General features: G+C 42.8%; 1 protein-coding gene across 1 annotated transcript in view; it reads left to right on the top strand.

Annotated features, from left to right (window-relative positions):
- The window catches only part of LOC138957072 (uncharacterized), a 39,080-nt gene extending 23,973 nt beyond the window's left edge, over positions 1-15,107 (top strand). Inside the window, exon 6 of the mRNA XM_070328245.1 lies at positions 4-15,107. Within this exon, the coding sequence (XP_070184346.1) occupies positions 4-10,482 (10,479 nt within the window). The 3' untranslated portion in view covers positions 10,483-15,107. The remainder of the gene's footprint in view (positions 1-3) is intronic.
- Positions 15,108-16,302: the final 1,195 nt, after the last annotated feature.

Here is a 16,302-nt window from a genome sequence, read left to right as displayed (position 1 = left end):
GACATTGTGCAGACACTGCTGGACAATGGTGCTGATCCTCATGCCTCAGACAAAGATGGCAAGACACCTCTGCACATTGCATGTTTTCACGGGTGTATTGATATTGCAGAAGTCTTCATTCAGCACATAGCTGACTTGGAGGCAAAAGACGAGTTTGAGAGGACTTCACTGCATACAGCTTGTGAAGAGGGATATGCCGACTTGGTCAAGTTTTTAATTGATAAAGGTGCAGCTACAGATGTAGAGGCCAAGTTGGATTTGCACAGCCTGCTTTTGCAGTGTGCAAAAATGAAAATGACTGAGCCCTTAGTGTCAAAGACGTTTAAAAAGGATGGCCAGGTTGAGCTGCATCATGTTACCCCAATGGAATTGGCATGCATCAAAGGTCACAACAAGGTAGTGTCTGTTCTGTTGAAAACAGCTGTACATAATGAAATAAAAAACCAACATTTGTTTGCGTTACATTATGCCTCTTTGATGGGCCATGACAAGGTGGTGTCTGTACTTCTTGCTGCTGGTGCTGATGTTGAGGCAGAGGATGAAGACAAACACCGCCCACTGCACTTAGCATGTAAGATGGGCCATGACAAGGTGGTGTCTGTACTTCTTGTTGCTGGTGCTGATGTTGAGGCAGAGGAGGAAAACAAAACCCGCCCTCTGCACTTAGCATGTACGATGGGTCATGCCAAATTGGTGTCCGTACTTCTTAGGGCTGGTGCAGATATTGAAGCCGAGAATGCACTTCAATTCCGCCCACTGCACGGGGCATGTGAGATGGGCCATGATAAGGTGGTAACTGTACTTCTTGATTCTGGTGCTAAATATGAGGCACAGAGTGCAGCACTTAAACTACGCCCACTGCACTTGGCATGTTCGACGGGCCATGACAAGGTGGTGTCTGTCCTTCTTGATTCTGGTGCTGACATTAAAGCAGAGCCTAGAAACCGATTTCGTCCACTGCACTTGGCATGTATGATGGGCCATGACAAGGTTGTGTCTGTGCTTGTTCGTGCAAGTGCTGATGTTGAGGCAAAAGTTGAAAACAATCTCCGCCCACTGCATTTGGCATGCGCGATGGATCCTGACAAGTTGGTATCCAACATTCGTCATATTGCTACTCAGGTTAAGGAAGGGGATGAAGAGAAACTCAGCCTACTGCAAGGTGCATTTGGAACAGGCAATGACAAGTTTGTGTCTTTATTTCTTGAAGCTCTTGTTGAATTTGAAGTAGAGGAGAAAACAAAATGCGGCCTGCTAGAAGGTGTAGTAGGACTGGGCCCTGATCAGGTGGTGTCTGTGCTTCTAGATGCTCATGCAGATGTTGCGGCAGAGACTGAAGACAAGAACTTCCCCTTGCATTTTGCAAGTGCGATAGGCAACGATAAGGTAGTGTCCATGCTTCTCAAAGCTAATGCTAATGTTAAGGCTGAGAATACAGACTATGAACAACCATTGCACTTAGCATGTAAGACGGGCCATGACAAGGTGGTGTCTGTACTTGTTGAAGCCGGCGCTGACGTTGAGGCAGAAAATAAAGACAAAAACCACCCTCTGCATTTGGCATGTCAGATGGGCCATGACAAGGTGGTGTCCGTACTTGTTGAAGCCGGCGCTGACGTTGAGGCAGAAAATAAAGACAAAAACCACCCTCTGCATTTGGCATGTCAGATGGGCCATGACAAGGTGGTGTCCGTACTCATTCATGCCGGGGCTAAAAGCAAGACAGAAAATGAAGAAAAAAGGCATCCACTGCATATCGCTTGTTTGATGGGCCAAGACAAGGTTGTGCCTGTGCTTCTTGAAGCTGATGCTGATATTGAGGCAGATGACAAAGAGAAAAGCCGCCCTCTTCACATGGCATGTTGGATGGGCCATGACAAGGTTGTGTCCGTACTTCTAAATGCTGGTGCTGATATTGAGGTGGAGAATAACAACCAGAACTACCCACTGCATTTGGCATGTTGGATTGGCCATGTTAGGTTGGTGTTGGAACTTCTCAAAGCTGGTGCTAGTGTTCAGGTCGAAAATAAAGACAAGACCCAACCACTGCACTTGGCATGTGAAATGGGCCATAATAAGGTCGTGTCTGTACTTCTTGAAAGTGGTGCTAATATCAGGGCAGAGGATAAAGACAAAAACCAGCCCCTACACTTCGCATGTTTAATGGGCCATGACAAGGTGGTTTCAAAACTTCTGGAAGCTGATGCTGACATCAAGGCACAAAATAAAGACAAAACCAACCCGCTGCACTTAGCATGTTTGGTGGGCAATGGCCATGATAAGGTTGTGTCTCTTCTTGATGCTGGTGCTATCTTTGAGAGAGAAAACCAAAACCAGAACCGCCCACTGCACTTAGCATGTTTAATGGACCATGACAAGGTAGTGTCAAGACTTCTTGAAGCTGGTGCTGACATCGAGGCAGAAAATGTAGACACAAACCGCCCACTGCACTTAGCATGTTTGGTGGGCCATGACAAGGTGGTGTCAGTTCTTCTCAATGCTGGTGCTATCTTTGAGGCAGAAAACAAAAACAAAAACCGCCCACTGCACTTGGCATGCAAGAACGGTCATGACAAGGTAGTGTCAGTACTTCTTGATAAAGGCGCTTTTGTCGAGGCAGAGAATCAATACCAACACCGACCACTACATTTGGCATGTATAAAGGGCCATGATCTGTTGTTGTCCTTACTTTTAAATGCTGGTGCAAGCAGCAAGGCAGGAGACCAATACGAACGCGGCCTACTGCACTTAGCATGCATGTATGGCCATGACAAGGTGGTGTCTGTACTTCTTGCTGCTGATGCTGATTTTGAGGCAGAAGACAAAGTCAAACACCGCCCACTGCACCTAGCATGCATGAATGGCCATGACAAGGTGGTGTCTGTACTTCTTGGTGCAGGGGCTAACGTGAAGGCAGAGAATAAAGAAAGAAAAAACCCACTGCACTTTGCATGTATAAGAGGCATTGACAGTGTGGTGTCTTTACTTCTTGCTGCTGGTGCTGATGTTGATGCAGAAGACAAAGACAAATGCCGCCCACTGCACTTAGCATGTGTTATGGGCCATGGCAAGGTGGTGTCTGTACTTCTTGCTGCTGGGGCTGGAGTTAAGGCAGAAGACAAAGACGGAGATCTCCCTCTGCACTTGGCGTGTATGAAAGGTCATGACAAAGTGGTGTCGGTTCTTCTTGGTGCAGGTGCTGATGTTAAGGCAGAGAATAAAGACAAACGTCGCCCTTTGCACTTTGCATGTTGTACAGGCCATGACAAGGTGGTATCCATTCTTCTTGATGCTGGTGCTGATATCAAGGCAGAGGACAAAGATAAAAACCATCCGTTGCATTTGGCATGTCAGATGGGTCATGACAAGGCTGTGTCTGTTATTCTTGCTGTTACTGGCCGTGAGGTAGACATAAAATACAAAAACCACCTGCTACACCTGGCTTGTATAAAGGGCCACGAGAGGGTTGTGTCCGTACTACTTGATGCTGGTGCAAATATCAAGTCAGAAAATGAAGACAAAGACCATCCGTTGCACCTTGCATGTCAGAATGGCCATTGGGAATTAGTTTCCGTTCTTCTCAAAGCTGGTGCTGATGTCGAGGAAGAAAATACAGACAAGAGCCATCCACTGCACTTGGCATGTTTGATGGGCCATGACAAGGTTGCTTCCGTACTTCTTGACGCTGGTGCTGATGTTGAGGCAGTGAATAAATACCAAAACCGCGCGCTTCACTTGGCAAGCATGAAAGGCCACGACAAGGTGGTGTCATTACTTCTTGCTGCTGGCGCAAGCATGCAGGCAGAAAATCATGAGAAGAACCACCCACTGCACTGTGCGGTTGAGAATGGCCATGATAAGGTGGTGTCCGTACTTCTCAATTCTGGTGCCAATATCAACGCAGAGAACAAAGAGAAAAATCAACCGCTGCATTTGGCATGCATAACCAATCAGGACAAGGTGGTGTCCGTACTTCTCAATTCTGGTGCCAATATCAACGCAGAGAACAAAGAGAAAAATCAACCGCTGCATTTGGCATGCATAACCAATCAGGACAAGGTGGTGTCCGTACTTCTCAATTCTGGAGCCAATATCAACGCAGAAAACGAAGAGAAAAATCGACCTCTTCATTTGGCATGCATAACCAATCAGGACAAGGTGGTGTCTGTGCTTCTTGGTGCTGGTGCTGATGTTGAGGCAGAAAACAGAGACAAACACCGCCCACTGCACTTGGCATGTTGGTTTGGCCATGATAGGTGTATGCTCGAACTTCTCAATGCTGATGCTGATTTTAAGGCAGAAGACAAAGACAAACACCGGCCTCTTCACTTAGCAAGCATGAATGGCCATGACAATGTGGTGTCTGTACTTCTTGATGCTGGTGCTGATGTTGAGGCAGAGGATAGATACAAATTCCACCCACTGCACTATGCATGTATGATGGGCCATGAAAAGGTGGTGTCTGTACTTCTTGGTGCTGGTGCTGATGTTGAGGCAGAGGACAAAGACAAACACCGCCCACTGCACGTAGCATGCATGGTGGGCCACGACAAGGTGGTGTCTGCACTTCTTGATTCAGGTGCTGATGTTAAGGCAAAAGACATTGATAAAAACCACCCGTTGCACTTAGCATGTATAATGGGCCATGACAAGATTGTGTCTGTACTTCTTACTGCTGGTGCGGATGTTAGGGCAGAAGGCAAAGATAAAAAACACCCGCTGCATTTGGCATGTATAAAAGGTCATGACAAGTTGGTTTCCATACTTCTTGATGGTGGCGCTGATTTTCAGGTAGAAAATCAAGAACAGAACCATCCACTGCACATTGCATGTCAGCTGGGTCATGACAAGGTTGTGTCTGCACTTCTTGCTGTCGCTGGCCGTGAGGTAGACAGTAAATACAAAAACCACCTGTTACACCTGGCTTGTATAAAGGGCCATGAGAGGGTTGTGTCCGTACTACTTGATGCTGGTGCAAATATCAAGTCAGAGAATGAAGACAAAGACCATCCGTTGCACCTTGCATGTCAGAATGGCCATTGGGAATTAGTTTCCGTTCTTCTCAAAGCTGGTGCTGATGTCGAGGAAGAAAATACAGACAAGAGCCATCCACTGCACTTGGCATGTTTGATGGGCCATGACAAGGTTGCTTCCGTACTTCTTGACGCTGGTGCTGATGTTGAGGCAGTGAATAAATACCAAAACCGCGCGCTTCACTTGGCAAGCATGAAAGGCCACGACAAGGTGGTGTCATTACTTCTTGCTGCTGGCGCAAGCATGCAGGCAGAAAATCATGAGAAGAACCACCCACTGCACTGTGCGGTTGAGAATGGCCATGATAAGGTGGTGTCCGTACTTCTCAATTCTGGTGCCAATATCAACGCAGAGAACGAAGAGAAAAATCGACCTCTTCATTTGGCATGCATAAAAAATCAGGACAAGGTGGTGTCTGTGCTTCTTGGTGCTGGTGCTGATGTTGAGGCAGAAAACAGAGACAAACACCGCCCACTGCACTTTGCATGTTGGTTTGGCCATGATAGGTGTGTGCTCGAACTTCTCAATGCTGATGCTGATTTTAAGGCAGAAGAAAAAGACAAACACCGGCCTCTTCACTTAGCATGCATTAAAGGTCATGACAAGGTGGTGTCTGTACTTCTTGATGCTGGTGCTGATGTTGAGGCAGAGGCTGAAAACAAACTCCGCCCACTGCACTTAGCTTGTATGATGGGCCATGACCAGGTGGTGTCTGTACTTCTTGATGCTGGTGTTGAGGCAGAGGCTGAAGACAAACACCGCCCACTGCACTGTGCATGTAAGATGGGCCATGACAAGGTGGTGTCTGTACTTCTTGTTGCTGGTGCTGATGTTGAGGCACAAGACAAAGACAAACACCGTCCATTGCATTTTGCATGTTCAAAGGGCCATGGTAAGGTGGTGTCAGTACTTCTTCGTGCTGGTGCTGTTGTTGAGGCAGAAGACAAAGACAAACACCGCCCACTGCACGTAGCATGCATGGTGGGCCACGACAAGGTGGTGTCTGCACTTCTTGATTCAGGTGCTGATGTTAAGGCAAAAGACATTGATAAAAACCACCCGTTGCACTTAGCATGTATAATGGGCCATGACAAGATTGTGTCTGTACTTCTTACTGCTGGTGCGGATGTTAGGGCAGAAGGCAAAGATAAAAAACACCCGCTGCATTTGGCATGTATAAAAGGTCATGACAAGTTGGTTTCCATACTTCTTGATGGTGGCGCTGATTTTCAGGTAGAAAATCAAGAACAGAACCATCCACTGCACATTGCATGTCAGCTGGGTCATGACAAGGTTGTGTCTGCACTTCTTGCTGTCGCTGGCCGTGAGGTAGACAGTAAATACAAAAACCACCTGTTACACCTGGCTTGTATAAAGGGCCATGAGAGGGTTGTGTCCGTACTACTTGATACTGGTGCAAATATCAAGTCAGAGAATGAAGACAAAGACCATCCGTTGCACCTTGCATGTCAGAATGGCCATTGGGAATTAGTTTCCGTTCTTCTCAAAGCTGGTGCTGATGTCGAGGAAGAAAATACAGACAAGAGCCATCCACTGCACTTGGCATGTTTGATGGGCCATGACAAGGTTGCTTCCGTACTTCTTGACGCTGGTGCTGATGTTGAGGCAGTGAATAAATACCAAAACCGCGCGCTTCACTTGGCAAGCATGAAAGGCCACGACAAGGTGGTGTCATTACTTCTTGCTGCTGGCGCAAGCATGCAGGCAGAAAATCATGAGAAGAACCACCCACTGCACTGTGCGGTTGAGAATGGCCATGATAAGGTGGTGTCCGTACTTCTCAATTCTGGTGCCAATATCAACGCAGAGAACGAAGAGAAAAATCGACCTCTTCATTTGGCATGCATAAAAAATCAGGACAAGGTGGTGTCTGTGCTTCTTGGTGCTGGTGCTGATGTTGAGGCAGAAAACAGAGACAAACACCGCCCACTGCACTTTGCATGTTGGTTTGGCCATGATAGGTGTGTGCTCGAACTTCTCAATGCTGATGCTGATTTTAAGGCAGAAGAAAAAGACAAACACCGGCCTCTTCACTTAGCATGCATTAAAGGTCATGACAAGGTGGTGTCTGTACTTCTTGGTGCTGGTGCTGATGTTGAGGCAGAGGCTAAACACAAACGCCGCCCACTGCACGTTGCATGTCGAATGGGCCATGACAAGGTGGTGTCTGTACTTCTTGATGCTGGTGCTGATGTTGAGGCACAAGACAAAGACAAACACCGTCCATTGCATTTTGCATGTTCAAAGGGCCATGGTAAGGTGGTGTCAGTACTTCTTCGTGCTGGTGCTGTTGTTGAGGCAGAAGACAAAGACAAACACCGCCCACTGCACGTAGCATGCATGGTGGGCCACGACAAGGTGGTGTCTGCACTTCTTGATTCAGGTGCTGATGTTAAGGCAAAAGGCATAGATAAAAACCACCCGTTGCACTTAGCATGTATAATGGGCCATGACAAGGTTGTATCTGTACTTCTTACTGCTGGTGCGGATGTTAGGGCAGAAGGCAAAGATAAAAACCACCCGCTGCATTTGGCATGTATAAAAGGTCATGACAAGTTGGTTTCCATACTTCTTGATGGTGGCGCTGATTTTCAGGTAGAAAATCAAGAACAGAACCATCCACTGCACATTGCATGTCAACTGGGTCATGACAAGGTTGTGTCTGCACTTCTTGCTGTCGCTGGCCGTGAGGTAGACAGTAAATACAAAAACCACCTGTTACACCTGGCTTGTATAAAGGGCCATGAGAGGGTTGTGTCCGTACTACTTGATGCTGGTGCAAATATCAAGTCAGAGAATGAAGACAAAGACCATACGTTGCACCTTGCATGTCAGAATGGCCATTGGGAATTAGTTTCCGTTCTTCTCAAAGCTGGTGCTGATGTCGAGGAAGAAAATACAGACAAGAGCCATCCACTGCACTTGGCATGTTTGATGGGCCATGACAAGGTTGCTTCCGTACTTCTTGACGCTGGTGCTGATGTTGAGGCAGTGAATAAATACCAAAACCGCGCGCTTCACTTGGCAAGCATGAAAGGCCACGACAAGGTGGTGTCATTACTTCTTGCTGCTGGCGCAAGCATGCAGGCAGAAAATCATGAGAAGAACCACCCACTGCACTGTGCGGTTGAGAATGGCCATGATAAGGTGGTGTCCGTACTTCTCAATTCTGGTGCCAATATCAACGCAGAGAACAAAGAGAAAAATCAACCGCTGCATTTAGCAAGCATAAAAAATCAGGACAAGGTGGTGTCTGTGCTTCTTGGTGCTGGTGCTGATGTTGAGACAGAAGACAGAGACAAACGCCGTCCACTGCACTCTGCATGTTGGTTTGGCCATGACAGGGTGGTGTCTGTACTTCTTGATGCTGGGGCTGGAGTTAAGGCAGAAGACAAAGACGGAGATCTCCCTCTGCACTTGGCGTGTATGAAAGGTCATGACAAAGTGGTGTCGGTTCTTCTTGATGCTGGTGCTGATGTTGATGCAGAAGACAAATACAAACTCCGTCCATTGCATTTTGCATGTTCAAAGGGCCATGACAAGGTGGTGTCTGTACTTCTTGCTGCTGGTGCTGATGTTGAGACAGAATACAAAGACAAACGCCGTCCATTGCATTTTGCATGTTCAAATGGCCATGACAAGGTGGTGTCTGTACTTCTTGCTGCTGGTGCTGATGTTGAGGCAGAAGACACAGACAAACGCCGTCCACTGCACTTTGCATGTTGGTTTGGCCATGACTGTGTGGTGTCTGTACTTCTTGCTGCTGGGGCTGGAGTTAAGGCAGAAGACAAAGACAAAAGCCACCCACTGCATTTTGCATGTTTAATGGGCCATGAAAAGGTGGTGTCTGTACTTCTTGCTGCTGGTGCTGGAGTTAAGGCAGAAAACAAAGCCGGAGATCTCCCTCTGCACTTGGCGTGTATGAAAGGTCATGACAAAGTGGTGTCGGTTCTTCTTGGTGCAGGTGCTGATGTTAAGACAGAGAATAAAGACAAACGTCGCCCACTGCACTTGGCATGTTATATAGGCAATGACAAGGTGGTATCCATTCTTTTGGATGCTGGTGCTGATATCAAGGCAGAGGACAAAGATAAAAACCACCCATTGCACTGTGCGGTTGAGAATGGCCATGATAAGGCGGTGTCCGTACTTCTCAACTCTGGTGCCAATATCAACGCAGATAACAAAGAGAAAAAACAACCGCTGCATTTGGCATGTATGAAAAACCATGACAAGGTGGTGTCTGTGCTTCTTGGTGCTGGTGCTGATGTTGAGGCAGAAGACAAAGACAAACACCGTCCACTGCACTTTGCATGTTTAATGGGCCATGATAAGGTGGTATCTGTACTTCTTGCTGCTGGTGCTGACATAAAGGCAGAAGACAAAGACAAAGATCTTCCTCTGCACTTGGCATGCATGAATGGCCATGACAAAGTGGTGTCTGTACTTGTCGCTGCTGGTGCTGATGTTGAGGCAGAGGGTAACAACAGACGTCGCCCACTGCACTTGACATGTCTTGCAGGCAATGAAACTGTGCTTGACCTGTTGCTTAAGACTGGTGTCGATGTCAATGCTGCTGACAATCTTGTTCAGTCCTTCCTTCCCGGAGTAGAAATAAAGGATAAAAAAGGTAAAACCTCATTAATGTATGCTTGTGCTCTTGGACACACTAACATGGCCAGGAAGCTGCTCATCAACGGAGCTGACGTTAATAAGAAAAACGCTGTTGGGAAAAGCGCTCTCAGCTTTGCATGCAGTAAAGGGAATGTTGAGACAGTGAAGTTGTTGCTTGATAACGGTGCTGACAAAGAACCTGGAGACAATGTGGCTGCGTGTGTTGAAGGGAATACCGAAGTGGCGCTGATGCTGATCAGTGAAGGAGTTGATATTAATGGGAAAGGTTTGGGTGGAGAAACTGCGTTAACCCAAGCTTCCTACTATGGAAAGGTGCAAACAGTCAAAATGTTGCTTGAAAAAGGTGCTGACACAAACGTTTTAAACATGCTTGGCGAAAATGCATTACATTGTGCTTGTAACCAGGGACACGCCAAAGTAGCATCGATGCTGATTGACAAAGGAATTGGTATTGATAAGACAGATCCAGCTGGACACACTGCCCTCTACAAAGCATGCTGGCAAGGAAGAGTGGCTACTGTCAAGATGTTGCTGGAGAAAGGAGCAGACACAGACATTGCGTCCAACCGTGGCCAAACACCACTGCACATAGCCTGCATAAACAACCAAGAGCAAGTAGTGAAGCTGCTGTTGTCACATGGTGTCAGGCCCACCACCAGGGACAATGCGGGGAGAACGGCGTACCATTTGGCAAGGAATAAACAGCTGGATAACATAACTGCAATGTTCCATGAAGCAGGTGTTGAGGAAAGCTGTCCGCCTTCAGGCATTGAGGATTTACCGTTAGATTGATAACATAACTGCTGTGTACCATTGAGCAAGGGGTTATGAAAGCTGTCCGTCTTACAGCTTTGAGAATTGATCAGTAGACCATTGTTTGACAACTGCAACATGTAAATTAATGTAACGTGCATAGGAAAGAACAGTTAAAACTATTGAATGACCATTTTACATTTGCTTTAAAATTCAATGTTAACGGTTTTTTTTTCTTTTCTTACATTCTTGCTATAAAATCAAAAGAAATTAACTATGGTAAGTTGGTCTCGCATACCCCCCTGGGTTCTTGAGACAATACAGTGTTCTAAATGGTCGAACATGTAGCAAAAACCTGTATGTGTACGTGTAGATATTGCGTCACCCGTGACTCGCTTTTTTCCCAAATGTTCCAAATGCATAGGTTGTTTTGTTCCCACCAAGGCTGCAGATCTTGGCAAACGCGTGACGTAAAAACTAGATTTGATGACGTTACCCGTACAGGACAGGTCCTGAAAAGTGCCACATCTAGATCTTGCTAATAAACAACAAATGCCCAAAAGAACACGTAAAAGAGTGGTTGAATTCTAATCTTTGATAGTCTGTATAAAAGCCCGTATTTTTTCCAAGAATCAAATGAAAGTAAATGTTCTCAGTATAGACAACTTCAGTGCCTTATTGTCACGACAGACCGGCCTCCCCACTTTCAACAGAATAACAGGCATTGAAATGAACAAACGACTTTTGCGTTTGAAGGGAAGCTATATGTTCATGAATTGAAAACATTGTCCTGAGATGTGTTTGTGCTTTTGTTTTATTATGATGTTTTATTTGTTGTTTTTTTGAAAAGAATTGTGTGACTGACGATTCATTACCTCATGTAACATTTTGACAGACGTGTTTCGGACAAACTAACGCAACATGTAGTGCACTTTTCAGGTTACTAAAAAGCTTCTCCTTCATAGGCTCTGGCCAAGTTGCCTGTCGGATGCTGACTTGTACTGGGTAGTGTTGAACCATGACTTAAGAATGTTGATTTGAAGTATAATATGCTAAGCGCAGACAGGCTTACCAGCACTCTACTCAAACGATGCCGTATAATCACATATTTGTATAGGAATGTGACATTTCAGCGGAAGGAAACCTTGTGTCTTGCTAAGCTTAGGGCTCATGTCAGTATGATGAGTTTTACCCCACCTTTTATTGTGTAGAAAGATAAAATGTTAGTCCAGATTTTTTGTCGACCGTTTGTTATGTTTATCTTAAAGGGAGATATGTATAATATTGGTTTTGCCATGCTGTTTTTTCCCCTCAGAATGTTCAATCTCTTTTTGCAAGAAATTACAAAACTCATGTGCATATACAACTTCCTGTGAGCCTTTCTTGAATCTTGAAGGAAACGATGCAATGTTTGTTTTGTCTTGCTTGCTTTTTATGGCCTTAATATTGCATAAATCCTGAAGGAGAACACACAAATGTTAGTTTTGAGGTGCTGAGTTTTTGTCAATTTAATGCGTGTGCCCTTTTCCGAGAAAATACACTATTTACAATGAAATGCAACTATTAGATTTGTCTGCATATAATTTCTATCCTGCAGGAGGGATGAAATCTAAATGTTGTCATCAGGAGTTCATCATTTGTATCTCATTACTCCAAAAGGAAGGCACAGAGAATATTGGTTTTGACTTGAATGTTTTGTCAACCTTTAATGTATACTTTATTTTGTAGCCTTTTCATTGATGACTGTAAAGAAATGCACTATTTTGGATGCAGTATGACTATGTATATACTTTTCTGCATCTGGTTTAAGTGTAAATTTAATGTTTACTTTCTTTACTTTATTTGGTGTTTAACGTCGTTTTCAACCACGAAGGTTATATCGCGACGGAATTTAATGTTGGCGTGCAGATTTGCACTTATCTTAATATGTCATTGATGCCAAAGGAGGATACACACTATGTTGATTTAGATATTCTGAGTTTTGTGCATGTTTTCTTTACCCCCCCTCCCCCACCCAAACAACAACGGTTCTTATTGATTAAATGAATGTATTTGCAATGTTTTATCATGTCATTTTGATGGGAAGATATTATGTTAAGGTTGCCATGTTTAATTTGACCAACCATTATTTCACACTTATTGCAAAGAAAGTTGTTGAGTTAGACATATTTTTTGTTGGTGTTTTTGTGTGCAAAGTTTGCTTTTGATGATCTTGAAAAGACCCACCCCACTCACACAAACACACACTGACCCGTGTACATTTTAACATGTAAAACGTGCGTTTTAGATCAGAGCAAGCAGCCCCATTCAGTTAGTTACCTTCACACAAAAAAGTCCAAGTCTAGGCAAGTTGATTATATCAAAGGGGAGAACTGTGGTAGCTTGCCAGGCTCTATCAAGATAAGCCACACTCAAATATCAATGCCTTTCATACCTTGCCATGTGTGTGTGCTTTTGAGGACATACAGCTAATCCTGACAGGACTTGACAGTATGTTGAGTTTGTGATGCAAAGTGCGGATTATTCAAAAAGCATAGGATTTGTGTTTGCCTTTTTAAAAATGAATAGTTGTTAGTGTTAAAATTTCGTTTCCATGTTACGAAGTTGACGTACTTTAAACCCCTTGTAATTTACTGAACGTAGACAAACAAAACGTGCACGTATTTCTAATTCTTTATCTGCAGGCCAAGGATATAAACTTAAGCAGTTCTTATTATGAAATCTATTTGTATGGTTGAAATGTCCTAGTTGAGAAAAGAAATGTTAACTTCGTAACATGGTTTCCATTGGAGAATAACCAATATCCTACTTCAATGCTTTTATGTGATAGGTAGAAACACATTCCTCGACTGGTAAGTAGGTTCCTTACAGCTTTGGAAGGTCGTATTGGCTTATGAAATTGCATTATGCATGTTCATGGTAAATACATGCACCTCAACGTAAATTTGTCTTTCAAGCTTTGAACCAGCCTCCCCAAAGCTATTGTTAAAAGTGTATTTGCTCTCTGCTGCATTCAAATGTTTCAAACAACAAATTTGGGCATAAAAACAAATGTGTGAACATAACGTTTGTATGAGTGTATTTAATGCTACCAAAGAATGGTGAAATTGTATTGCTTGAACACGCCATGCCAGTCTTTGTTTTTCTACAATCTTTTTTCATTCTAAAAATAGATACCATGTACATATCGTTCTGTGGTTGTTATTTCACCTTTAACCATGCAGCTTTACATCCGATATATATCTGTTGCACTTTTTCTCTTTATAAGTTCGCAAGAAAATACAGTACTTATAGTGACATGCAACTGTTGTTAAATCCTCCTTGTCAGCAGATTAACGCTGAAGTTGTAAGTATGCCACAATATTAACTCCGAAATGCTGATACATGTATTTTATTCACATTTTTTTCTGGATGAATTCACAAGACAACACAATTGTGTAATGCACTTTTTTCGTATGCTTTTTTGTATGTAACTTTTATGCTGAAAGAGTTACACAATTTTCATGTTGCCATGCAGAGTTGTTTTAACCTTAATATCTAATAAACCTTAAAATAAATAATAGTACAATAGTGAATTTGATAGGATGAATTTTTGTCCACCTTTTTACAGAGAGTTTTGGAAGAAGATGTAATGATTATGATGCCATTTGATTTCTCTATATGATTTTTTTGCATGTGATGTAGTCATGAAGGCAGGATAAAATGTGTATAATACAATTCAGAGTGTTGTAAACCTTTGTATCTCGTTTATTGCTAAAGAAGTGTATACAGGATGTTGATATATTTTGATTGTGTCCATTGTCCCTTCTATATTTGTGAGAAGTGAAGCATTTGTGTCATATAATTTAACCTGTAAGTTTAGTCTTGAAGGAAAGTACACCATGTTAGTTTTGTCCTGCTGGGTTATTATCCATACTTTGGATTCTGCAGTAAGATTATGTTGTATTGTAAGATGAATTTTGGTTTACAGTTTTATTACATTTTTGTTCACTCTGCAAAAAGGTGCTCATAATAAGAGAGCCATGTATGATTTTATGTCGATGTTTTTGACATGCTATTGGGATCCTTGAGGCAGATACAAGCAGTGTTGATTTCACTCAGCTACACTTTGGTGTGTGGTCTTCTTGCCAGATAGTTTGCAGCCTAAAGAGAATGCAAGTAAAGTTGATGCTGACTACGTGTTTTTGTCTCTATTTTTCGCCATTAGGAAAACAGGTTAATCACGGATTTGGAAGGTTTCTTTGGCCTATGAAATTGCTTTATGCATGCTCATGGTTGATTTGTGCATCAATGTAAATTTGTGGTTCAAAGCTCTGTGCCAACCTGTTAAAATCGTTCACAAAATAGTGTTTGATTTATGCTACATTAGAATAGTTTGTGTATCAAACAAATTTGTGAACATAACGTGTGTATAGGTTATTCACTGACACCAGGGAATGCTATTTCTTGATGACGCCAAGATTGGTTTTCTACACAAAAATGTCAAAACATGTTCAGCCTTCAAATGGAAACAATGTAAATATTGTTCTGTGGTTTTTATTTCATATTTAACAATGCAGTGTTATATCCGATATACATTTGTGCAGGTATTCTCTGTGCAGGAGTTCGCAAGAAAATACAGTGCTCCTGGTGACTTGCAATTTTTGTCAAATCCTCCTTGGAAGCAGGTTAACACTGAAGTAGCATATGTACCATAACATTAACTCGGATATGCTGATATCATTTTTCAAGACACCGCAATTTTGTAATGCGATTTATTTGTATGCTCTTTTTGTATGTGATTTTTATGCTGAAGGAGTAATACAATTTTTATGTTGCCATGTCGGATTTTGTTCTACCTTTATATTTGGTTCGCCCTGAAAAAAGTACACATAATGTTGATGTTGATATTAGGATGCCTTGCGATTTATCAGTCTGATTTACTTTTAATGTGATTTCGTCATGAAGGCAGAATACAAAGGTAGTATTACGATGCAGAGTTTTTTTGACCTTTGCATTTCCTACATGCTGAAGGAGTGTATTTTCAGAATGTTGATTTTCCCTTCTATATTTTTGAGAAGTGAAGCGTTTTTATGCATGATTTTGATTCTGCAGGAAGATATGTTGTATTGTAAAATAACATTTAGTTCATAATCTTGTTACTTTTTTCACCACATTTTATCCACATTTTCTCTAGATGATTTTTCAAGACAGTACCATTTTGTAATGCAATTTATTTGTATGCTTTTGTGTTTCGGATTTGTATGCTGACCGAGTAATACATATTTTATGTTGCCATGCAGAGGGTCATTTTACCTTAATGTTTTTATAAACCTTGACAATAGTACACACAATGTTGAAATTGATTTGATGATGTTTTTCCACCTTTTTGCACAGAGGTTTTGAGAGCAATTGCAATGAATATGATACCTTGCAATTTCTCTGTCGAATTGTTTTGTAGATAGTCCTGAAGATAGAATACAATATACGTATGATCATGCAAAACTGTGTTGACCTTTGTATTTCATACATACTGAAGAATTGTATACAGAATGTTGATGTATTCTGATTTTGTGTCAAAGTACCCTTCTATTTCTTTTGTAAGAAGGGGAGTTAGTTTGCCATATACTGTATCTGAAAGCTTTCCTGTCCTGCTAGGTTTTTATCCATGCTTTGGTTCTGCAGGAAGATATTTTGTATTGTAAAATGAATTTTGGTTTTACGGTTTTGTTAATTTGTTTTTACTCTGCTTTTTACTCTGCAAAAAGGTGCTCAGAATAATAGTGCCATGTATAATTTTATGTCCATGATTTTGTCATAATGTTCCGATCCTTCAGGCAGATAGAAGCAGTGTTGATGTCACCCAGATACACTTTGGTG

Source organism: Littorina saxatilis, unplaced genomic scaffold (genome assembly GCF_037325665.1).
Source record: "Littorina saxatilis isolate snail1 unplaced genomic scaffold, US_GU_Lsax_2.0 scaffold_436, whole genome shotgun sequence".
Taxonomy (NCBI): Eukaryota; Metazoa; Mollusca; class Gastropoda; order Littorinimorpha; family Littorinidae; genus Littorina; species Littorina saxatilis.
This window is presented reverse-complemented; position numbering and strand designations above follow the sequence as displayed.